The sequence below is a fragment of the Leucoraja erinacea genome, chromosome 18 (assembly GCF_028641065.1).
Source record: "Leucoraja erinacea ecotype New England chromosome 18, Leri_hhj_1, whole genome shotgun sequence".
NCBI lineage: Eukaryota > Metazoa > Chordata > Chondrichthyes > Rajiformes > Rajidae > Leucoraja > Leucoraja erinaceus.
The window spans coordinates 38422047-38448557 of record NC_073394.1 but is presented as its reverse complement, the minus strand read 5'-3'; the positions used below and the strand labels follow the sequence as shown (position 1 = coordinate 38448557).

The 26511-nt window shown below is 44.8% G+C and overlaps 1 protein-coding gene across 6 annotated transcripts in view; it reads right to left on the bottom strand.

The window, feature by feature from the left end:
• sox6 (SRY-box transcription factor 6) overlaps positions 1–26511 on the bottom strand; it is a 428636-nt gene that overhangs the window by 233270 nt on the left and 168855 nt on the right. For all 6 annotated transcript variants that reach the window (XM_055649876.1, XM_055649875.1, XM_055649878.1 and 3 more), the window contains exon 4: positions 9916–10005. In XM_055649876.1, coding sequence (XP_055505851.1) covers positions 9916–10005 — 90 coding nt within the window. The remainder of the gene's footprint in view (positions 1–9915; positions 10006–26511) is intronic.

Here is a 26511-nt window from a genome sequence, read left to right as displayed (position 1 = left end):
GAACCTGGGTCTCGGACTAAAAATTAGAACTAAAAATGATGTGGCAGAGAGGTGGGAGAGACGATCTAGTCATATAGCAGGAATCAGGCCATTCGGCCCAATTTGCCCATGTCAACCAGCATGCCCCATCTGCACGAGTTCCACATACCTGCCTTTGGCCCATATCCTCTAAACCTATCCTATCCATGTATCTGTCTAAATATTTCTTAAACATTAGGAAACTACCTGCCTCAATTACTTCCACCAGCAGCTCGCCCACCACACTTTGTGTAAAATAGTTACCCCTCAGGTTCCTATAAATCTTTTCCCCCTCACGTTAAACCAAAGTCCTCTGGTTCTCGATTCCCCTACTCTGGGAAAAACACTCTGTCCTGGCACCATCCTAGCAGGAATGACAGTGGAACAGCAATGGCAGGAATTTCTGGGCATAATTCGGAAGACGCAAGATCATTTCATTCCAAAAAGGAAGAAATATTCTAAGGGGAGTAGGAGGCAACCGTGGTTGACAAGAGAAGTTAGTGATAGAATAAAACTAAAAGGAAAGATGTATAACACAGCAAAGAGTAGCCGGAAGCCAGAGGATTGGGAAACAGAAGGAAACAAAACGGGCAATACGGGCTGAAAAGATGAAGTACGAAGGGAAGCTGGCCAGGAATATAAAGAAGGACAGTAAAAGCTTCTTTAGATATGTTAAGGGAAAAAGAGTAGCAAAGTCAAACGTGGGTCCCTTGAAGGCAGACACGGGTGAAATTATTATGGGCAACAAGGAAATGGCAGAAGAGTTGAACAGGTACTTCGGATCTGTCTTCACTAAGGAAGACACAAACAATCTCCCAGAAGTACTGGAGGACCGAGGATCTAAGGGGGTAGAGGAACTGAAACAAATTTTCATTAGGGGAGAAATAGTATTGGGTAGGCTAATGGGACTGAAGGATGATAAATCCCCTGGGCCTGATGGTCTGCATCCCAGAATGTCGGGGAGGTGGCTCTGGAAATAGTGGATGCATTGGTGATCATTTTCCAATGTTCAATAGATTCAGGATCAGTTCCTGTGGATTGGAGGATAGCTAATGTTATCCCACTTTTCAAGAAGCGAGAGAGAAAACGGGTAATTACAGACCAGTTAGCCTGACTTCGGTGGTGGCAAAGATGCTGGAGTGAATTATTAAAGAGGTCATCTGCGTTGGATGATCGGACATGATCATATTGAATGGGGGTGCAGGCTCGAAGGGCCGAATGGCCTACTCCTGCACCTAATTTCTATGTTTCTATGTTTCTATGTAATAATGGGGCATTTGGAGTTCCTTCTTAAACACTTAGTCCAAGTCAACATGGATTTATGAAAGGGAAATCATGCTTGACTAATCATCTGGAATTTTTTTTTGGATGTGTAAAATGGGTGCCAGTGGATGTAGTGTATCTAGACTTTCAGAAAGTGTTTGATAAGGTCCCGCACGGGAGACTGGTGACTAAAATTAGACCACATGGTATTGGGAGTAGGGTGTTGACATGGATAGAAAATTGGTTGGCAGACAGGAAGCAAAGAGTAGGAGTGAACGGGTCCTTTTCAGAATGGCAGACAGTGGTGAGTGGAGTGCCGCAAGGCTTGGTGTTGGGGCCGCAACTGTTTACCATATATATTAATGGTTTGGAAGAGGGAATTAGGAGCAACACTAGCAAGTTTGCGGATGACACAAAGCTGGGTGGCAGTGTGAACTGTGAAGAAGATGTTAGGAGGTTGCAGGGTGACCTGGACAGGTTGAGTGAGTGGGCAGATGCATGGCAGATGCAGTATAATATAGATAAATGTGAGGTTGTCCACTTTGGCGCCAAAAACAAGGGGGCAGATTATTATCTCAATGGGGTTAGGTTAGGTAAAGGGGAGGTACAGCGAGACCTGGGTGTCCTTGTACACCGGTCACTGAAAGTTGGCATGCAGGTACAGCAGGCAGTGAAGAAAGCTAATGGCATGTTGGCCTTCATAACAAGAGGATTTCAGTATAGGAGTAAAGAGGTTCTTCTGCAGTTGTATAGGGGCTCTGGTGAGACCACATCTGGAGTATTGTGTACAGTTTTGGTCTCCTAATTTGAGGAAGGACATCCTTGTGATTAAGGCAGTGCAGTGTAGGTTCACGAGATTGATCCCTGGGATGGCGGGACTGTCATATGAGGAAAGATTGAAAAGACTAGGCTTGTATTCACTGGAGTTTAGAAGGATGAGGGGGATCTTATAGAAACATATAAAATTATAAAAGGACTGGACAAGCTAGATGCAGGAAAAATGTTCTCAATGTTGGGCGAGTCCAGAACCAGTGGCCACAGTCTTAGAATAAAGAGGCGGTCATTTAAGACTGAGGTGAGAAAAAACTTTTTCACCCAGAGAGTTGTGAATATGTGGAATTCCCTGTCACAGAGGGCAGTGGAGGCCAAGTCACTGGATGGATTTAAGAGAGAGTTAGATAGAGCTCTAGGGGCTAGTGGAGTCAAGGGATATGGGGAGAAGGCAGGCACGGGTTATTGATTGGGGACGATCAGTCATGATCACAATGAATGGCGGTACTGGCTCGAAGATTTTATATGTTTCTATGTATCTATGTAATCTTCTTTGTACCCGGTCTGAAGAAGGGTCTCGACCCGAAATGTCACACATCCCTTCATTCCAGAGATGATGCCTGCCTTGCTGAGTTACACAGCATTTTGTGTCTATTTCCAGTTTGACAACATCTTCCCAATAACGTGGTGCCCAGAATTGAACACAATGCAAGTGTGACCTCGCCAACGTCTTGTATAACTGCAACACGACCTACCAACCTCTATACTCTGTACTCTGACCGATGAAGGCTAATGTGCCAAAAGTCTTTTTGACCACTTTATCTACCTGTGACGCCACATTCCCGGGCCATTCTTGCGTCTCACATTATGTTTTCAGTGAAGTGCACAGTACAATACTAATATCCTCTGATGTTTAGGAATTAATTTTCTCACACTGCAACTTGTACTTCCTAATAGTAGTCTCTCTGAGTTACCGAGATGCGGTTATTTGTAAGACCAACAGGTTAAATCAATCATGCTTAATCTGTTAATTGCCTGACAGTGATATCATTGCCTCAGGCACCCCACAAAGTGAAATATTAAATTATAAGACATAATAATTAGAATATCAAAAAGGCAATTACAATTAGACAATTTAATGATATTCAAAAGTATATAAATAGGAAGGTTTGTACAAATTAATTATAACCAATTTGGAAAAGATGTCTTAATCCTCATAATACAACTTCTTAGCTTCTATTAAAGTTGGGTCCGTCATATCTTTTTTGTACAGAATTAAATCCGTGTGATTTTGTTTCACCAGTAAAAGGTTACAAGGTGCTGGAGTAACTCAGCGGGTCAGAGAACATCTCTGGAGAACATGGATACATGACGTTTCGAGCCCTTCTTCAGCGATTCCGGGGAGGGGGGGGAGCGGGGGTTGGAAAAGCCGGGAAAAAGGTGGGTGGGTGGGTGTGGGACAAAGTTTGGGTACAGGCGAGGGGGGGGGGAGGGGGGGGGGTTTATGGGCAGATGGGTATACATCCAGAGATTAAAATAAATCAAAAGGCTGTGAGATAGACAGAAAAGAGAAGTGAAATATGAAGCCAGAGGAAGGGGTGAAAGTGGCAGGGGATGGGGGTAGGGAGGGGGGCGGGGGAAGAAGTATTCTGAAAAAGAGTCCCAACCCTTCTTCAGATCACTATTCATGCCCCCCAGAGATGTTGCCTGACCTTGCTCCAGCTTTTTGTGTCTATCTTTACCACTACAGTGACTTAATTGCTGAATTAGTCTCCTCTCGGAGGTATAACAAAGATTAAAAAAACGAAATGCAGAAGATAGCTTTTTTCTGATGGTGCTGCTTTACAAAAAAGACACAAAGTGCTGGAGGAACTCAGCGGGTCTGGCAGCATCTTTGGAGAACATGGATAGGTCCCTTGCCCAGGGTAGGGGAATCAAGAACCAGAAGACAGAGGTTAAAGGTGAGGAGAGAAAGATGTAAAAGGAACCTGAGGGATAACTTTTTTTACACAAAGGATAGTAGATATATGGAACGAGCTGCCGCAGGAGCTAGATGAAGCAGGTGAAGTACTTGTCACACTTACGCCAGTTTTTTCGGAGACTGCCAGCACCCGTCATAGTCGCAGGAGGTCGCCGAAAATTGTCAACAGAGTGAAAATCCAGCGGCGACCAGAAAAAGGTCCGACTTACTCAGGACCATACAGGTTAAACTGGATGATTTTGATGCAGTTTCACTGAAAGGTAATTTCTTTGATTTCTTGCCTGAAGTAAAATTAAGCAGAACCTGACACAAAATGCCAGAGTAACATAGAAACATAGAAAATAGGTGCAGGAGTAGGCCATTCGGCCCTTCGAGCCTGCACCGCCATTCAATATGATATACAGGCATCACCCTGTATGGTCGCCTGTCTGGCCGTGAGTAGTCGCCAAAGAGTTGTACCTTTTTCTGGTTGCCGCTGGATTTTCAACATGTTGAAAATTTTCGGCAACCTGCTGGGACTGTGATGGCAAGTCACCGAAAAAAATTGCTTAAGTGGGACAAGCCCTTAAAGAAGCATTTAGACAGGTGCATGGACAGTACACGTTTCGGGAGATGTGGGTCAAACGCAGCTGGTGGGACTAGTGTAGATGGGACAGGTTGGTCGGTGTGGGCAAGTTGGGCCGAAGGGCCTGTTTCCACACTGTATGATTCGGTGACGTTTCGGGTTCAGAACTCTTCTTCAATAGTACTCCATCCCCACTAATTAAAGTTTTAAAAAAGTGGAAAATATAGTTTTCTAAACTTTTAAGAAATCTTAAATATGATACGTTCATGAAGACCCTGCCTACATTATTGAAGAAGTGAAAATAATGAGAACAGCGCAATTGATGCTTGATTTAAATCAACATTAGGTGTTAGGCAAACATTTTAAAGTAATTTCTGAAGAGCACTTTATTTTAGTTGAAATACATTTAAATTACTCAAAAAACAAATCTCACTCAGCTCAAGGCTGTATGACAGTGCAATATACAACATTGTATATGGTCTCTTTACCAACTTGCTTCCTGTGGTTCCCCAGTGCTTTGTTCCCTGTAGGAGACATCAACCCATAAACAAAAGCAAGGTTGAAGAAAGCAGCCTTTGGAAGATCTTTGTTCAGTCCTCACATAACGAGACTCACAAATGCCTAAACTGGATGATTTTGCTGCAGTTTCACTGAAAGGTAATTTCTTTGATTTCTTGCCTGAAGTAAAATTAAACAGAACCTGACACAAAATGCCAGAGTAACACAGAAACATAGAAAATAGGTGCAGGAGTAGGCCATTCGGCCCTTCGAGCCTGCACCGCCATTCAATATGATCATGGCTGATCATCCAACTCAGTAACCTGTACCTGCCTTCTCTCCATACCCCCTGATCCCTTTAGCCACAAGGGCCATATCTAACTCCCTCTTAAATATAGCCAATGAACTGGCCTCAACTACCTTCTGCGGCAGAGAATTCCAGAGATTCACCACTCTCTGTGTGAAAAAAGTTTTCCTCATCTCGGTCCTAAAAGATTTCCCCTTTATCCTTAAACTGTGACCCCTCGTTCTGGACTTCCCCAACATCGGGAACAATCTTCCTGCATCTAGCCTGTCCAACCCCTTCAGTACGTTTCTATAAGATCCCCCCTCAACCTTCTAAATTCTAGCGAGTACAAGCCGAGTCAATCCAGTCTTTCTTCATATGAAAGTCCTGACATCCCAGGAATCAGTCTGGTGACCCTTCTCTGTACTCCCTCTATGGCAAGAATGTCTTTCCTCAGATTAGGAGACCAAAACTGTACGCAATACTCCAGGCGTGGTCTCACCAAGACCCTGTACAACTGCAGTAGAACCTCCCTGCTCCTAACTTAGTGGGCCCGGCAACATCCCTGGAGTATACACAAGGATCTTCAGATGCTGGTTTACAAAGAAGGACACAGAGTGCTGGAGTAACTCAGCGGGTCAGGCAGCATCTCTGGAGAACATGGATAGATGATGTTTCAGACCCTTCTTCAGACAAATCGTGATGGCAGGGGTGGGAGGAAGAAACTGTGTGGTGTTTGTTTATATAGATAAGTGGTTGGACTAAGGTCAGAGATTAAGAGATTAAAAGATTGTGAGATAAGAATAGAAGAGGTGTGAATTGTGAAGCCAGAGGAAGGAATAGAGATGGAAGGGGGTGGGGGACGGGGAGGGAGGGAGGCGGGGAAGAGGGGGGTGGAGGAAGGAAAGACATGGGTGTGAATCCAGGTGTGGCACGGGGAAGGTAGGAAAGATAAAAGGGGTGGGGGGTGGTTTGTGGGTTACCTGAAATTGGAGAATTCAACATCCATTGGAGAATTCAACGTTGTGAGCTACCCATGCAGAATATAAGGTCCCCAACCCGAAACATCACCTATCCAAGTTCTCCAGTGATGCTGTCTGGCCCACTGAGTTACCTCAGCACTTTGTGTTGCTTTTTGTAAACCAGAATGTGCAGTTCCTTGCATAGTCATTAAACAAAACCTGCCCTGCTGCATTTTTTATGGAGACCAGAGTAAATCCAAGATGACAACGCACCCTCTAACTCCCCTTCCCATTCCCACACTGACCTTTCTATCTTGGGCCTCCTCCATTGTCAGAGTGAGGCCACATGCAAATTGGAGGAACAGCACCTCGTATTTTGCTTGGGCAGCTTACAACCCAGTGGGTGACTTTTGATTTCTCTAGCTTCAAGTAACCCCTGCACCCCCTCTCTCCCTCTCTCTCTCTCTCTCTCTCTCTCTCCTCTCTCTCTCTCTCTCTCTCTCTCTCTCTATCCCTCCCGCACCCAAGTTGTTGTACTAGTTTCAAATACGTCTTGTTGAGTCTCATTGTAACTTGTTTTAACCGGGCCCACAGCTAGCAATGGCCTGTTTCCTTTATCATTGCTACTATTTTGCATATCTTTCATTCATTTGTTCTATATCTGTCTATATTTCTCATTTCCCTTTCCCCTGAGCCTGAAGAAGGGTCTCGACCCAAAACGTCACCTATTACTTTTCTCCAGAAATGCTGCCTGACCCGCTGAGTTACTCCAGCAGAAACAGTTCACCCAATTCTGGCAAAGGAGAACAAATGATCAGTTGCTGAAGAGATGACTTAACATATAACAATTACAGCACGGAAACAGGCCGTCTCGGCCCTACAAGTCCATGCCGAACAATTTTTTTTTTTTTTCCCCTTGTTGAGACTTTACATCTTAAAATATGTCCTTATAAGACCATAAGACATAGGAGAAGAATTAGGCCATTCGGCCTAATGTCTGCTACATTATTCGATCATGGCTGATCTATTTTTCCCTCTCAATTCTATTCTCCTGCCTTTACCCCATAAACCTTGACATGTGTTCAGCAGCACAAATGCCCAGGAACAAAGGAGATTACAGCGAGTGGTGGACACTGCCCGCTCCATCACGGGTATTGACCTCCCCACCATCGAAGGGGTCGACCAGAGTTGCTGCCTCAAAAAGGCAGCCAGCATCATCAGTGACCCACAGCACCCTGCCTCATTGTACTACTGCCTTTGGGAAGAAGGTGCAGGAGTCTGAAAACCACAAATTCCAGGTTCAGGATCAGTTTCTTCCCAACAGGCTCATGAACACTGCACAAATTGTTAGAATTTATAGAGATACAGCACAGAAACATTGCTCAGCACCCATCAGTAAAAAACACAGCTGCATTTCTCCTTTAAACTTTGCCCCTCACACTTCAAAGCTGTGCCCTCTACGCATTGACAGTTCTATCCTAGGGGGAAAAGGTTCTGAGTGTCTACCCTATCTGGGACTTTCGTAATTTAACTTTGTTTCTATCAGGTCTCGGCACAATCTCCAGCATTCCAGAGAAAGCAATGCAAGTATGTGCAACCTCTCCCCATAGCGAATACTCCCTAATCCAGGCACCAGTCTGTTACCAGTAGAGTCTAGATAGAGGACAAAGTGCTACAATGAGGGTTTTAGAGAGTAAAGTGCAAGTGTTAAGGTCTTGGCCATTGAACTCGTGGTTGCTTATGGAGGAATGATTAGAGTGGGGGTGGCACCTCACTGTGCCAGAGACCCGGGTTCAATCCTGTCCTCGGCAGGCAGGCTGTGTGCGCGTTTGCACGTTCTCCGCGAATGTTGGGTCACGTGGGCTCCGGAGCTTGCCGCACGGCGGATGGCATTGCCCGCTCCCCGCTTTCCCAGAGCTGCGACTATATCCCAAATTCTCGAGCTGTGCGTCCGGTTTGTGGGTTAATTGGGCCCTCGCAGTAAGAGTTGCCCGGAGCTGGTGCCACCCACTGCCCCACCGGCCACGGAGCTGCGGAGCTTACTGAAAGTGGGACCCGGTAACATTGAACGCTACCAGGTAGGGGAAAGAATAAAGTATCGATGAGCAGCATTCAATCAGTGGGCTCCAAGGTAACTGACCATGCAGTATCTAAATGTAAACTAACCCGAGGAAGGATGATAGACCTGGGTTGACCGTGGGTCGTTTCGGGTCAGGTTTGGCGCCAAACGCGAGCTTTGGTGCGCAGACGACATCAGGAAAAAATGGCCGGTTTTCGGAGTTTTTCGGTTTCCGGAAGGATAATAGTATTAGAATTGGTCAACAGAATGTACTGATTGAAGACGTGGATGCCAATGAAACACTGCTTAAACACTAGCCACCAAACACAAAGGTGGATGGATGGGACTTGGTGCTATGGACAATAGGCAACATAATCATGGATGAGCACAAAATGTGACAACTTGCTGCCCTTGTCCTCATGGGCCTTGGAGGTGGTGTTAGAGTAAAGGGCCTGTCGCACTGTACGAGGTAATTCAAGAGCTCTCCCGAGTTTTAAAAAACATCAAACTCGTGTTAAGCACCTAGAATGTACGTAGCGGGTACGTCGGAGCTCGGGACGTCTCTTAGCGGCTTGTAACGCTAACGGCAGGTACTCGGGAAACCCGGTAAGCTCGTGAAGACTCGTGAAGATTTTTCAACGTTGAAAAATGTCCACGAGAGCCCCGAGTGCCTACGAGCAGCTATTACCGTAATTCTCCGAGTTCGAATCAGTGGAAACTCGGGAGAGCTCTTGAATTAGCTCGTACGGTGGGACAGGGCTTTAACCTGGTCAATAATCCTATGTACTGTAGATGGTGCACACTGCAGACACTGTGCATTAGTAGTGGAGGGAATGATTGTCTAGGGTGATTGAGGAGCTTTACTTGCCTGGTGCTGAGCTTCACGGAGGTTCGGGCAAGTGGAAAGGTTTCCACATGTATTCATTGAGGGAAAAAAAGGAGAGGCTTCAAAGAAAATGGAATCATATAGACAAGAAGTAAGGGAGCTTTTTTTGCATTTGAGGAGTTACCAAAATAACAAGGGGCTTTTTCAGACAATAATCTGGACCAAATAGTCGCTAATGAAGTCCAGGTCGGTCAACTGGTGAATATTTTACACAGTGGTGGAGTTACTCAGCAGGCCTGGCAGCATCTGTGGAGGAACTGGATAGGCGACCTTTCATCAGTTTGAAGAAGGTTCCTGACCCGGAACATCACCTGTCCATTCACTCCGCAGATGCTGCCCGGCCTGCTGAGTTCCTCCAGTACTTTGTGTCTTGCCCAAGGTTCCAGCATCTGCATTTCCTTGTGCCTCTAATGAATATTTTAAGCTGATTACCATGATGGTTGTTCAAGCAATGCCCTTTAGACCTAACAATGTTAAGATTTGACATGCGGCAGAGGGAAACAGCTAGGGCGAAAGAGATTAATTGCCACATCTTGACTAATTGTTATTTTTCGTTGTGTTTGGATGTTTTCCACAATAAATAGACTCCTCCAAAGAACCAAGCAACATTTCAGAATGGTGACTACCTTTGATCTCGCCAAGAATCTCCCCTGTATTGAGTCCGGCCATCTTCTCTTTCCAGTCCTTCGAGAGAAACTTCTCGACACAAGATGATTCTGGAGAGGAAAAGAAAAACAATTGCAAGTGATGAAGAGAGCTTACCAGGGAAAATATTCGCTGATCCTGTTAAGGAATATTCATTACATTTGACCGACATCTGAAAGAATGAGCTGCCACACGCTGTGCTAACAAAATTAACATTTATCCCAAACAGTAACTCCCTAAATTCCATTAATAATTGCCAAGACTTTCATTCTATTTGTCCACGTGTGAACCATGGGCCCTCCACACAAGGCAGTCTTTAGACTCAATACAATTACGTGATAGTTGTTGTGGGAATGAGACCAGTGTCTGAGGCTGATCAGAAGCAGAGTATTTGGGCCACGAGTTTCAACTGATCGGGAAGAATTTGATTCTAAAATTGGGACCCACATAAATCATTATCAATTTCTCCAGCATTTAATGGTAGAGTTGCTGCCTTACAGCGCCAGAGACCCGGGTTCGAACCTGACTACGGGTGCTGTCTGTATGGAGTTTGCACATTCTCCCTGTGACCACGTGAGTTTTCACCAGGTGCTCCGGTTTCCTCCCACATTCCAAAGGCGTACACGTTTGTAGGTTAATTGGCTTTGGTAAGCTGTGATAAAATTGTCCCAAGTGTGTGTAGGTTAGTGTACGGGGTGATTGCTGGTGGGCCGAAGGGCCTGTTTCCATGCTGTATCTCTAAAGTCTAAAACCACCAACAATACTCACTTCAACCAACAACAGACAAAACATCACCTCTTCTTACAACAGGATTTGCAAGTTAACACATGGATTGGTTCTCATTTGCACATATATATATATCACAATACTAAGTATATAAAATTATGAGAGGCAAAGATAAGGTAGACACTCAGAATATTTTTGCCGGGAAGGAAATATTGAAGACTAGAGGGTGCAGCTTTAGGGTGAGAGGGCAAAGTTGAAAGAGATGTGCAGGACATCTCCATACACAGAGGGTGGCGGGTGCCTGGAACTTGCTGCCTGGGGTGGTGGTGGAGGTGGATACAATGGTGACCTTTGAAAGGTTTTGAGATAGGTACATGGATATGGAGTGATATGGATCATGTGCAGGCAGATGAGACTAGCTTAACTTGGCATCATGTTCGGTACAGACATTGCGGGCTGAAGGGCCTGTTCCTGTGCTGTACCGTCCCATATTCTATGCTCTACATTGGTTACAAAGCATTATCCTCCAAGTCATTGGATAGAGCAATATTATTATGCAAACTAAACGCCACAAAGACTTCACTTTCTATTTAAGATTGCTTGCTATTTTCAATGTCAAGCCAATTTTCACCTTAATTTGTACGTAATTCTGTGAGCCTTTCTTGTTTTTGGAAGCTTTTCACTTGGAATTTCATCAAAATTCCTTCTGGAAACCAGTAGGTAAAACAGCACCTACTCATTTAGTTACCTGCTCAAAGAATGCTCCTGAATTTGTGAGGCATGAACTATTGCCTCTAAACCTATGATGACTATTCCTTATGGCTCCTTTATTCTTTAAGTGAACATTGATAGCATCTCATAAAATGCTCTCAACCATTTTTCCCATTATGAATGGCAAGTGAACTTGCCTGTTATTTCTTAATACATTTCTTGTTTTTTTTCTTTGTACTGGCGAATAACATCAACCATTCCCTGATCTTATGCTATAATTCCTTCAAAAATGTTAAACAGAGGCTTCTATATCTCCTTCCTGTTTCCAGCTCATGTCCAGTTGCCTTAAAACATCAATAAAATCCTCAAGTTCCTTCAGTATGGATGGTTTATTACTATCCAGATATAGACCCAGCATGGAAACAGGCCCTTCGGCCCACCTTGTCCATGCTGGCCAAATTGGAATACTGTGATAATCCCATTTGCCCACATTTTGCCCTCTTAAACCTTCCTATCCATATAGTTGTCCAAATGATTTTTAACAGTCGCAAGTGTACCCGCTTCTATAACTTCCTCTTGCAAATCATTGAAGATATGACTACCCTCTGAGTGAAAAAGTTGCCTGTGAGGTCCCTCTTAAATCTCTCCCCTTTCACCTTAAGCCTGTGCTCCATAGCTTTAAAATTCCCTACCCCAGGAAACAGACTGTGAGCATTAACTTTATTCATGCCACCTCATGTTCTGTACGCCTCAATAAGGTCACCTCTTAGCATCCCATGCCTCAAAGTCCCAGTCTATCTAACCTCTCCCTGTAACTCGTCCGCAAGCATGCGTAATATCATGGTCAATCTCTTTTGCACCCTTTTCAAGTTAAGGACATCCTTAGATAGACACAAAAAGCTGCAATAACTCAGTCGGAAGGTGGGTCTCGACCCGAAATGTCACTCATTCCTTCTCTCCAGGGAAGCTGCCTGTCCCGCTGAGTTACTCCAGCTTTGTGTACATCTTCAGGTCAAACCAGCATCTGCAGTTCCTTCTTACACATAAGGACATTCTTACATGATTACAGAGAGTGGTAGAGACTGCCCAGTCCATGGCGAGTACTGACCGCCCCACCATCGAAGGGATCTACAGGAGGCGCTGCCTCGATAAGACAGCCAGCAACATCAAAGATCCACACCACCCTGACCACACTCTCATTTCACTCCTACCATTGAGAAGAAGATAGAGGAGTCAGAAAACTGTGACCACCAGGTTTAAGAACTTCATCCCAACAACCATCAGCCTCTTGAAAACTATCCTTGTGTGCCCCATTTGGCACCCCCTCTCTCCCCCTCCCTGGTTCCCACCTATATCGGCAGTTGGCTGCTCGCCTACAAAACTAGAGACCCAGGCTCAATCCTGACTACAGGTGCTGTCTGAATAACACTAACCTCATCTAGGAACTTCTATGGACCATCTTTGGTTGGACTAAGGACATTAGGTTTTTGACACGAGTATTATGGTCATTAATGCGTAGATATTTTTTGTTTATTATATACTGGTGCGTGTCATATTTCTAGGGTTGTTAAGCTGCTACAAATAAGAATTTCATTTTCAATTTGAAGAAGGGTCCCGACCTGAAACCTTCTCCAGAGATGCTGCCTGACCCACTGAATTACTTCAGCACTTTGTGACTATCTCAAGAATTCCACTGTTCCGTTGTCGGTGCATATGACAAGGAGCCAACATATGAGTGTTGGCTCCTTGCAGTAGCTGGGTGACCAGAGAATGATGAGCCAAGATAACTGACGTTGATCAAAATCCTCATTTGTGTCTAAGAGAATGATGGATTACTGAAACTAATGTGACATTTCCTGATCATTAATAATACTTCAACCCCATTCAATATTTAAAGTTGATGTGAGCAAAGTTTCACTCCATTCACATGACGCAACAACCAAAATGTGTCTCAATTTCTTGCAATAGCTTTTATTCCAACTGTGTGTCATCCATGCAGTTGAATGGCCCTGATGGTACCTTCCACACTTGTGGTAATGGCTGTTTGCCCAGCCTTCTCCCTTCTCCTGCAGTGTCTGGTTCTGGGGTAAATGTCCACTGATATCAGCCCACTATCTCCATCTCAATTAAGTAGCAAATCTTTGAAGGAGATGACATACGTTTAATGTGAAGGGGAAAGATTTAATAGGAATTTGAGGGGTAACTTTTTCACACAGATGGTGGTGGGCGAATGGAACTAACTACCGAGGGAGGTAGTTGAGGCAGGGAGTACTGCAACATTTAAGAACCAGTAAGACAGGTACAAAGAGTCGACAGGTTTAGAGGGATATTGACAAAACGCAGGCAGGTGGGACTAGTGTAGATGGGACATGTTGGTCGGTGTGGGCAAGTTGGGCCGAAGGGCATGTTTTCACGCTGGGTGTTCTACTAACTGCGGGGGGGGCATTTACACTTGTTGATAAAGCACCATGGATGACCATGAGAATGGTAAGTGTCAGTAGACTATTTGATTGTGGAAGTCATCATCATAGAGCCTAAGGAGATACAAGGAACTGCAGATGTTGGAATCAAAGTCGCCAATTGCCCCATCCCACGCTACTCTCTCTCCCAGCCTTGGTGTGCACCCATTTTGTCCCACTATCCTGCCCCCTCGCTCCCCCTCCCTCAGTTCCCTTCCACCTATATCGGCAGCACATTGGCACAGTGGTGGAGTTGCTGCCTTACAAAACTAGAGACCCAGGCTCAATCCTGACTACAGGTGCTGTCGGTACAGAGTTTGTATGTTCTTCCTGTGACCGCATGGGCATTCTCCCGGTGCTCCGGTTTCCTTCCACATTCCAAAGACATGCGGGGTGTAGGATTAATTTGGCTTCTGCAAATTGTAAATTGTCCCTAGTGTTTAGGGCAGTGTTAATGTACAGGGTGACCACTGGTTGGTGTGGACTCGGTGGGCCAAAGGACATTTTAAACAGCTGGCCTATGTCCTAGGAAGCTAGAACACAGTGGGAGAACACCATGGTAAAGATGTCAACCCAAAAATATCTGCTAAAGGTATTAAGCAGTTTGAAAGCCAGATATCAATTTCCAGATTAGGCAGCAGCGATAGATGCCTACACGCTGGAAGGGGAATTTCTGCTTTGTGCAATATCTCTAAATTAAACTAATATGTCCCCCCCCCTCCCCTCTGGCTTTACATTTCACCCTTCCCTCCTAATCTGACAACCTTTTGTCTTCTTTTCACCTCCAGCCTTTGTCACTTACTCCATTCATCCGCCAATTATCTCCCACTCTCTCACGTATCCACCTATCACTTACCAGGTTCTGTCATGTCCCCACCACTCCTTTCTAGGCTTCTCATACCCCCCTCCCCACTCCACTCCATCAGTCTGAAGAAGGGAAGTGACCTGAAACGTCACCCATCCATGTTCTCCACGGATGCTGCCTGACCCACTGTGTTACTCTAGCACTTGGTGTTTGACCACAGAGCCCGAGCCTGATACTGAGCATCATATTCCATCCCAGCAGCCACTTACAATCCAGCAAGGGGGCATAGCTTTAAGGTGAGAGGGACAAAGTGTAAATGTAATGCGCGGGGCAACTTTTTTTTCAACAAAGGGTGGTGAGTGCATGGAACATGTTGCTGAGGGTAGTGGTGGCAGATACGATAGTGGTGTTGAAGAGGCTTTTGGATAGGCACATGTATACACTGGGAATGGAAGGAACTGGATCACGTGCAGCTACTGTAGATAAGAGATAGACACCAAAAGCTGGAGTAACTCAGCGAGATTGTCTTGGCATCATGTTTGGCATAAAAACTGTGGGCTGAAGGGCCTGCTGTTGTGATGCACTGTTCTATGTTCCATGTCTAAGACATCTAGATTTTCTACGTTTGAGCTTTGGATTATTTCTGACCTCTTTACGAATCATTGAGTTGCAATAACCCTGTGACGATTATTTTCCTCCCAGAACAATGTTTCCTTTTTCTTTCAAAGATAAAAATTAATTCTTCTCAGATTTTTTACCTCCTAGTTTAACTTGCCATTTCATCCACCCAATTTCTCATTCTCACCCTGAGGAAGGGATTCGACTTGAAACGTCTGTCCATTCCCTCCACAGATGCTGTCTCACCCGTTGAGTTCCTCCACCATTTTGTGTTTTGCTCAGGATTCCAGCATCTGCAGGTTCTGGTGCCTCTATCTGTAACATGCTTACAGTGTCTTCTTTTATAAGCCAGCATCTGCAGTTTCTTGTTTCTGCACACACAAAATGAGTCTGACACAACGCACAGCAAATTGAGAAAGGTCACAAAGTGCTGGAGTAGCTCAGCGGGTCAGGCAGCTTCTCTGGTGAACGTGGATGGGTGAAGTTTTGGGTTGAGATCCTTCATCACACTGGGTGGTAACCTGAGGCATCGTCTATCCATGTTCTGCAGAGATGTTGACAGACCTGCTGAGTCATTCCAGCACTCTGTGTCCTTTTGTGTATTAAACAGAATCAACGGTTCTTTACAAATTAAGAAAGGTATTGGCTTAAAGAAACTGGTCTGGCAAAGTGGGGCAAAGCAATGGCGTTGGTTTTCCTGAATGTGTAGGAAGGAACTATAGATGCTGGTCTACGCTGAAGATACACACAAAATGCTGGAGTAACGCAACAGGTCAGGCAGCATCTCTGGAGCCAAGGAATAGGTGACTTTTTGGGTCAGAACCCTCTTTCAGACTGAAAGATAGAGGTGGGGAGGGGAGGGGGGGGCAAAACTGGAGGCAAAAGAAGGCCAGCACAAAGCAGGGACGGCAACAGAAAGGGTGGAGCCCATCATGGCCCATTGTTGGCTGGGGAAGATGTGTTAACGAGTGGGATACAAGGATGTGAACAGTGGAACTGGTAGGATGGCCAGGATGGGGGAGAGGGGGGTTGACAGGAGGGTGACGGAATATAGGAGGTACATGAAATTAGAGAAATAATATCGCTGGGTTGTAAGCTGCCCAAGTTGTACTGGAGGAAGTTATGACTTGTCCAGTTGTGGACATCGGACAATAACCAGAAAAGAGGAGACTGGGGCGGAAGGGGATTGATAAGAGATGAAGGAGAGGTGTATCTAAATGTCAACAGCACACCGTGCCTGCAAATGATATTGGCACAGGGGAAGGGTCATAGCTTGTCACTACGGTTTAGCACCACATTTGGCACCGTATTTACTTACTTTGCCATTTAACTGTGACATTTGCTTGCAGAATAATCTTGTTAAATCTCCTTGCTTTATCTTTTGTCTGTGTATAATCAGTCTCATTTCCCTATCACTTAAGAATTGGATTTGTCACGCAGTTTTAAGTCATGAGACCAAAGAGAATGTGGTACACAACACAGAAAGAATTAAAAAAAATAAACGATTATATTTTCCTCGTAAAAAAAATAAATAATTGGTTGTTCAATTTGGGGAAAATATGCATTCATTCGGGGAAGAAGAGCGATATTGTTCGGAACATTTGCTGCCTTATTGATGCAGCTTGCAGCTTATTCAAAGCAGAAGTTATCCGCGTCTGACAGCTTTAGAAAGGTAGATCAGAAGATTGTCAATGCTGATAGCAGCACTACAAAGTAGATGTAAAAGCGAGCGCTAGGTAAAAGATGACATGAAGCACACACTATCAGCACCCGGCAATGAAAACAATTAATGTGTAGGAAGGAACTGCAGATGCTGGCTTAAGCCGAAGATGGACATAAAATGCTGGAGTAACTCAGCGGGACAGACAGCATCTCTGGAGAGATGGAATGGGTGACCTTTCAGGTCGAGACCCTTCTTCAGACAGTTAACATGCCTCCCCCACTGCCTGGGCATTGCTGCTCGTGCAGGCACAGTGATAAAGAGCACGTTGCTGGCTACCAGACCCTCCGCTCTGAAGTCTCAGCCCAAGCCGGGGGGGCAGCTTGTTCTTGTCAAGTTGAACTTTTCCCAGCCCCAGTCTCTTTTTGACAGCACATATCAGTGGTGGCACTCAGATATTGCAAACTAGAGATAGAAGATCAAAGGATGCTTAGCATAGCTAGTGCGCACCCCCCATTAAAAAAAAACATGCAATATTGCATAAATAAAGTGACTCTGCAACCTTTATCTCAGTGGGGGGGGGACTGGTAGGTAGCCTGGGTGTATAAATCTGGAATCAAGGAACAATTGCTGCTCAGTGTCTGCCCGACTTCAACATGAAAGATCACAGTGTTCAAAGCATGGCCCTGACCAATGTGTGGCCGCAAGAATTAGACCATTTCACAAATTAGAGACCCTAATGACAGCGGGTTGGATTTGCCTTTTGCATCAGTTAGTTTGCGCATTTACAAAAAACAGCCAGGCGACCAAACACAGTTTGTGCCTTTAAATAATATCAAATGCTTTTAGTAATCTAACGCCTCCCGTACACAAAATGGGGTAATGAATGAAACGCGCAGGATTTCCGATACAACTATTTATATCTCCTTCATTAATTGGGAAGCTAATAGCCCTGATTAAAATGGGTCGATCTGGCATCATTCTCATGCAATCTATCAACAAGTACCATTGTGGCTCATGAAACATTTCCCCGAGAATTAAATCCTTGCATGACAGACCTTTTTTTGTTTCTTTTTAGATAGATGTCTGCCCATCTAAAGCAGTGCAATGAAGGCAGCAAATGCTATGGGTCCATACCAAGGCATCCCTCAAATGAGGCTACGCTCTCCCACCCTACCCTCGATCTCCAGCGCCTGAGCTACAGTGAGAGGTGGGTTAGGCTGGGACTTTATTCCTTGAACGCAAGAGGCTGAGGGGCGATCTCATTGTGCTGTATAAAATCATGAGGGGATCGAGAGGGTGAATGCACAGTCTTCTACCCATGGTAGGGAAATCAAAAACAAAATAGGTGTAAGGTTAGATGGGCAAAGTTCGATACAAGCCTGAGGGGCAATGTTTTCACACAGAGGGTAGCTGGTATATGGAACGAGCTGCCAGAGGAGGTAGATGAGGCAGGTACTATTAAAAGACTTTGGGACAGGTGCATGGATGGGTAACCTTTCCTATCCATGTACCTGTCCAAGTGTCTTTTACATGTTGTTATAGTACCTGTGTTCAAGAAGGAACTGCAGATGCTGGAGAATCAAAGGGTAGACAAAATTGCTGGAGAAACTCTGCGGGTGCGGCAGCATCTATGGAAAAAGGAAATAGGTAACGTTTCGGGCCGAAACCCTTTCGGGTTTCGGCCGGAAACGTTGCCTATTTCCTTCCATAGCCTATTTCCTTCGCTCCATAGATGCTGCCGCACCCGCTGAGTTTCTCCAGCAATTTTGTCCACCTTTGTTATAGTACCTGCCTCAACTACCTGCTGCACATTTTGTCTGCTCCTTTGAGAAGTCTCTTCAAGGTACGCCTACCTTGAAGAAGTTCTCCCCCTCTCTCCGACGAGGGTTCTGCAACATCCTACTGTTTTGCATATCTTTCACCCATTTGTTCTATACCTCTCCAGATCACTGTGTATATCTCGAATTTCCCTTTCAGCTGACTCCCACTCTGACGAAGGGTCTCGGCCCAAAACGTCGCCTATTCCTTCTCTCCAGAGCTGCTGCCTGACCCGCTGAGTTACTCCAGCTTTCTGTGTCTATCTTCGGTTTAAATCGACATCTGCAGTTCCTTCCTACACACTAAGTAACGGACTCTGTGCATCTACCATGTCTAGGTATGTGTGACCATAAAGTATCATTGAACCATGTAAAAACAACAAGCAAAAACATATGTATAAAGGTTGAAACTACACCCTTTCAAAACATTTATAAGTGTGGCCGAATATCAGCAATGGCCATTCTCCCTCTGTGCAGCATCAGCCTCACTTTGTGACCTCTTGTGCAACAGTTTACAGCTCTTCACAAAGCAAAGAGCTCTATCAAAACAATATTGCAGGCAGCCGTGGCAGCACTGTGAGTCTTTAGCTTCGATGAGATCACCGTGACATGTCGAATGGAAGGAGGGCGACCGCACAGAAGGTGAGGGTGAAAGCCTGGCAGCGCTTTCATCTTCACCACAGCAACTGGAGACAGGACGAGGAGATGAGTCAAGGGTGACATTTACTGTTCAGTCTCTGCTCGGAAGACGGGAAAAAAGTTGCATTTCATCCCCAGACATGTACTGCGTCTATCGACGAACGGGCGCCAACTACGCACAATTAGTGTCACCTGGCCGGGAAGCGAGATCAGTATGTTTAACGTTGTCGTGATGGCAACACACGCTCTACTCTCATGCACTGTCACAACAAACAGGGGTGGCACAATGGCGCAAGGTGGAGTGGTTCCCTATTAAGAAACAGTCAGACAGGTACATGGATAGGACTGGTTTGAAGGGATATGGACCAAACATGGGCAGTTGGGACTAGTGTAGCTGTTGGCCCGTGTGGGCAAGTTAGGCTGAAAAGCCTGTTTCCACACTGCAACACTATATGGCTCTGCAGCGCCAGAGACCCGGGTTCGATCCTGACTATGGGTGCTGTCTGTACTGAGGTTGTACGTTCTCCCTGTGACTGCGTGGGTTTTCTCCGGGTGCTCCGGTTTCCTCCCACACTCCAACGACGTACAGGTTTGTAGATTAATTTGGCTTCTCTAAAATTGTAAATTGTTCCCAATGTGTCTGATAGTGTTAGTGTATAGGGATCGCTGGTCTGCATGGACTCGGTCCATGCTGTATCTCTAAAGTCTAAAGCTTAAACATCATCGCTACGATATCTCAGCGACAGTCACTCTTCCGTATACTTATCAATTGTTTTTGATTGATTGATTGATTGACTAAAAGATACTGCGTGGAACAAGGCCTTTCACAGGAATGAATGCCTTAAATGAATGTTTAGTTTAAATATACAGCATGGAAACAGGCCCTTCAGCCCACCAAGTCCATGCCGACCAGCGATCACCCATTCACACTAGTTCCACTTTCTCATCCACTCCCTACACACTAGGGGCAATTTACGGAGGCCTATTCACTTACAAATGGTAAATGGCTTGATTGTAATCATGTATTGTCTTTCCGCTGACTGGATTGCAGGCAGCAAAAGCTTTTCACTGACCCTTGGTGTATGTGACCATAAACAAACCTGCACGCCTTTGGGATGTACGAGGAAGCCAGAGCACGGGAGAAAATCCAAGCCAGGGGTGGGGAACCTTTTCACATTGAAATGCCGCATTAAGTTAGTTGGAATCTAATAAGGCCGCATCCAAGAAACTTCAATTAGATATACTTCAAAATGTACATTATTTTGTAAAAATCTAACTACTATGTGCTAACATCTAGAAAATGAAAACATTTTGTTAATTCTAAAGTTAAGTAACCTTTTAATGACTTTGTTGTGACTGCTTTTTGTGGGAAAGCATATGAATATTTGGTTGCAACATGGAGGTACGCAGTTTCAGCTGATCTTCTAGAAGGGTATCTGCCATTTGTGACCTTAAGGGCGTCTTGATTTGGGTTATGTAGGAGAATGTAAATTCGCAGCAATAAGTGGTTGAAAAGCAAGAAAGCATTTTTCGTGCAAATTGCCGAAGACGTGGGTATTCTATTGCATTTTACCATATTTCAATAGGATCTTTCTTCGTGTCAAATAAGGACTTTAAAATGTCATCTTCTGAGAGCTCAATCAATTCCATCTGTGGTTCTTTAGGTGCCTTGGAGACATCATCTAGGTGAGGTTGAAATGCTAATTTGAGTGTGATGTCATAATTCTCAGAGTCAGTGAACCTTTCATTGTATTCTTTAATTAATAAGTCTATAACAGCTGCATATTCTTCAAATGATTCGCATGAATCCTCCTGCTCATCAATGACCTTCGCTAACTGGGGAAAATGTTCATCCGAAATTTCATTTTGAAGAAGAGTTTTGAAAAAAGATATAGCTTTTTTCAAAATGCTTGAATTTTTTGCCACATATCATATATGGACTTGTAAAGAAACATTCAAGTCATTTTGCTTTGACGATATCATACAGGAATGCAGTATTTCTATAGAAATCTTCTTTCAATAATTCACATTGCTGATTCTGTTCTTCATGAAATTTAACTATCTGTTCTCGCAAAGATAAACATTTTGCTAACATCTGTCCCTGTGATAGCCAACGCACTTTACAATGATACGGCAAATCCACACTGAATGCCTCATAGTCCAACTTTAGCATATTATGAAACTGACGATGCCGTGTTGCATTTGCACGAATATAGTTAACAAGACATAACTTGTTGCAAAGTGTCACTTAAAGTAATAGATTTAGCACAGAGATTTTGCTGATGTAAGATACAATGAGAAGAAATTAGAGCATCTGGATCTGATAATACCTTTTTTATCTGTGCAATAAACCCTTCACGTTTTCCTGTCATGGAAGGTGCACCGTCTGTACTTACACTCACTAAATGAAACAAATCCAGTCCAACTTCACGACATTTATCTTGAAAGTTGGTGAAGAAATCTATTCCTCGTGTTCTACCCGTAAGAGTGCCCAAAGTGAGTTACTCTTCGTAGCAAAGAACATTTTTTGTTATGGCCTGAATTAAGTATAAAACCTGTGCTGAGTCAGTAGTATCAGGTGATTCAATCAGCGATTGAATAATATATATTTTCCTTTTGGAGTATTGCGTGAAGTTGTTCTGTTACGTTGAGGGCTAATTCATCCTAATCATGCATTTGCAAACCTGCTCAGCTCTTCTGCAAAACCCTCATACATATTAACAAAAGGAAGGACATCTGGACCTCACCTTATCCTCAACTTCCATCTAGGGTCCAGACTCCTTGGAGCTGTGACTCACAGCTTGCAACTTTCACAGAGAGAGCCCAAGCAGGCTTTGCAAATACAGAGATTCTCCATTTTGTGACATCTTTTATTTGGCCAATTACAAAGTTTGGATTCATTCAAAAGGCCGCACTTAAGGCCACAGGTTCCCCACCCCTAACCCAAGCAGTCACAGGGAAAATGTACAAACTCCACATGCAGACAGAACCTGAGGTCAGGATCAAACTCATGTCTCTGACGCTGTGAGGCAGTGGCAAAACCAGGTATGCCACTGTGCTGTGGTTACTTACAACATGGGGGAACTGCAACCAGTAGAGTGAGCAAGTGAATGTGGAAAGGCTGCCTCAGCTGGTGTGTAGAGGGTAGGGAAATGGTCAGTAACTCACTAGTTATCATCCACTATGCCAAACACACAGTGTTGGAGGAACACAGCAGCTCAGCTGTTTGTTTCCTTTCCTTTGTTTCCCGACCTGAAACGTTACCTGTCACTTCTCTTCACAGATGCTGCCTGTATCACTGAGTTTAAAAATGAACTGTTTATTGAAATAAATAAATGGCTTAATAGCGGTTGCCTGTCTATGACTTCTATTCAGGTATAAGTGTACAGTACTCATTGACCCAATGCTGTACGTGATTGAATGGTCCTAATGGGGACTGCCGGAGAAAGCATTTTATAAGGATGCATCGCAGTGTGGTTTGGACACAGCTGCATCCAAGGCCCCAAGGAATTGCAGAGAATTGTGGACGCAGCCCAGACCAGCACACAGGCCAAGCACTGGCTCCGTTTACACTTCACGCTGCCTCGGCAAGGCCAGCAGCAGAATCAAGGACGAGTTACACCCTGGCCACTCCCTCTTCTCCCCTCTCCTATCAGGCAAAAGATATAGATGTGTGAAAACGCACACCACCAGATTCAGAGACAGTTTCTTCCCAGCTGTTATCAGGCAACTGAACCATCCTACCAATAACTAGAGAGCAGTCCTGAGCTACTATCTACCTCATTGTAGACATAGAAACATAGAAACATAGAAAATAGGTGCAGGACGAGACCATTCGGCCCTTCAAGCCAGCACCGCCATTCATTGTGATCATGGCTGATCGTCCCAAATCAATAACCCGCGCCTGCCTTCTCCCCATATCCCTTGATTCCACTAGCCCCTAGAGCTCTATCTAACTCTCTCTTAAATCAATCCAGTGATTTGGCCTCCACTGCCCCCCAACTAACTTTGATCGGACTTTATCTTCCACTAATTGTTTTTCAAGGTATTCTCTTTATCCTGTATCTGTACACTGTAGAAGGTTCTATTGTAATCATGTATTGTCTTTCCGTTGACTGGTTAGCACGCAACAAAAGCTTTTCACTGTACCTCGGTACACCTGGCAATAAACTCAACACAAACTTAACACAATATACCACCTGTCCATTCCCTCCACAGACGCTGCCTGGCCCGCTGAGTTCCTCCAGCACTTTGTGTTTTGCACATGATTCCCGCATCTGCAGTCCCTTGTGCCTGAGGTTATTATACGCCAGTCTTTACCTTGTACAAAGGACTCAGCAACGACACAGAGCACTATGCATGAGCACCAATTTGCAACGTGATCTGTAAACGTCCTCTGGCCCAGGTACAACAATCACAGATGGGACTCTCTGGTCCTCCTTGGAACGGTGGCCATCAATTTATTCCTGGCTCGACAACCTGATCTCTCATTAGCCGGTTAAAGAGAAGACAAGATTGAAAGCTACAGAACCTAGACAGTAACACAGTGGTCAGATGTCTGTTCCGACATCCATTCCCAATCATTCAGAATTACAGCCGACTAATCTTCAGGAAGTGTTTCAAAATGTGGTCAGACCTTAATAGGCAGCCGTGGATCAAATGATGTTTCAAGTTTGTCATTCTTGTTTAAGGTCAGTAATGTTTTCCAGTCGGCCTTTCTGCAAATCTCTCCCATTTGTCGTCACTTGGCACTATTCTCCGTTAGATATTATGCAGGGGTGAATTTGCAATCAGGTAGTTTAGTTTAGAGATACAGCACAGAAACAGGCCCTTCGGCCCACCAAGTCCGCGCCGACCAATGCCCACCCATTCACCAGTTCAATATTATCCCGCCTTTGCACCCTACACACTAGGGGGGAACTTATAGAAGCCTATTAACCTACAAACCCGCACGTCTTTAAGATGTGAGAGGAAACCGGAGCACCTGGAGAAAACCCACGCGGTCACAGGGAGAACGTACAAACTCTGTAAAGACAGCATCTAAGGTCAGGATCTGGTGCTGCAAGTCAGCAACACAGAGTGGGTGAACCACTGTGCTGCACTCATAGTCACAGCATAGAAACAGGCCCTTCAGCCCACTTCTTCCATGCTGACCAAGTTATCCCATCTAAGCTAGTTCCATTGGACTACATTTGGCCGATATCCCACGAAACGTTTCCTATCATGTATCTGTCCATACATCCTTTAAATGGTTTTTGTATTTCTTTCCGAACTACTTCCTCTGGCAGTATTCAAGAGCCTGATCGTTGCTGGAATGTTAAGATGTTAAGTTGGATAATAAGTTAAGATGTAAGAAATTAATGCCTAAAGTCGCCAGCACTGTAATGCAACACCAACCTATGATTTAATACCATGTAATAATGTAATTATAATGTCGAAACTGCTAATGTTAATCCTGGCCAAATTGGAGAGGCTAGGACACTAAAATTGAGTAAAGGCTTCTGGGCTGCTAAGGCCATTTTGTCAATTTAAAAGTGCTTTCTGTAGAAATGGGACATGCTGCAGAATGGTGCCAGTTTGTCTATAGCCTAGATCAGAGCTGCAGGAAGAGAATGGGAACATCTGCAGACCCTGACGATTAGGTACAAAATGCATAGAATGGATTAGATGAATGTAAACCAGACATAAACATTGTAAATATTGTTGCAAAGCTTTACTTTGCTGGATGTTGATTGGATTAAGTATTGAGCCTTGTCTGGTATTCTTGCACATGTTGCGATGTCCATTTACTCTGAGAAACACTGTTTGAATACAATGTATTAGCCACTGTATTATTGGGTTATGGAAAAGTCTGTCGTGTATGGGGTTAATCGATATCTGTTATAGGATTGTAAAGAGACCACCCCCATGTGGTTCGGCCCCTCGAGGTTCGGGGACCTATAAAAGTCCGCTACCACGAGGTCCTGTGTCGATATTCTGGGAGAGCGCTTGGGACTGCGTGACCTTCTGGAGTGTCTCTGTTTGAGCGAGGCCAAGAGGGCTTGATCAGGCAGATACGAGGATCGAACCCGCGGTGGTTAGGTACAATAGTGGGAACTGTAATTGTGTTTTGTCAAAATAAAGTTTAGATGCGCAAGTGCAACACTCAGTGATTTTTGACTGAAACTAGACTGGGGGGAAGCTTAGAATGAGCAATTTCCAATGGGGGCTCATCCAGGATCTCAACGGACCCCCAAACGCAAGTTTGTGATCAAGGATGTTGAAACTGTTTTGATTGCGAGTGCAGATATCGGGCCCACTGTGCGGTTTTCGCTTTGGTTTTCGGCACTTTGCTAGTCGGAGCGGATCGATTATTTGCGGGCTTGGGAAAGGGTCCAGTTGAGATCATTAGAACAGAGTCTAGCAAGCACGGGAAAGGGGGGGGGAGGGTGGTTAGCACTCCTTGGGATTAGGCGTGCACGAAACAGGGCGTGGAGTGGCCCGAAACTGGTTATAGTTGGCAGACTGCAGCTGCTTTAACGAGAGCCTGACGCGCTTCATTGGGCGAGGGGTGGCCCATTGTCCAGATTTGGTATCCAATTGGTGGGATATTGAAACACAGGTCTGGTCTACGTATTGATCTACCTTTGCCGGGAGCACTGATTGGAAAGGTGCGTTCTGAAAATCGGCATCGACTGCCAGCGCGAAGAGGCTAGGCGCTGAATCCCCGGTGCCCAGCAAAGAGGGGTGTCTGCATGAAGGTGTCTGAGTCCCTCCCTGGAGTGACGGACAAATCTCGTAAAGGCACTGGGCTCGGTGGATAGAGTATAGATAGGCTGGGAATACTCTAGTCCATTCGAGATTTCATTGGACAATTTTGTTTGAATTCGAGAACCCGTGTATGTGGCGTACGGGCAGAACTTCAATGTGAAATTCTGTATTTGGAAATTTGATTTTGCAAATCTAGACTTGTTCTCGGACTCCTAGTATGTGGACTTATCAAATAGACCCGGAAGCCCGATAAGAATAATTTGCGAGAAGCTTCCGCATGAAGCAGACAGATTAAAAGGATTATCTGGAGAATTAAATGGAGTTTTGGGAAGCAAACTTTGGCCGCTGGATGGACAAAAATCTGTCATTGGAATAAACTATACAGACCC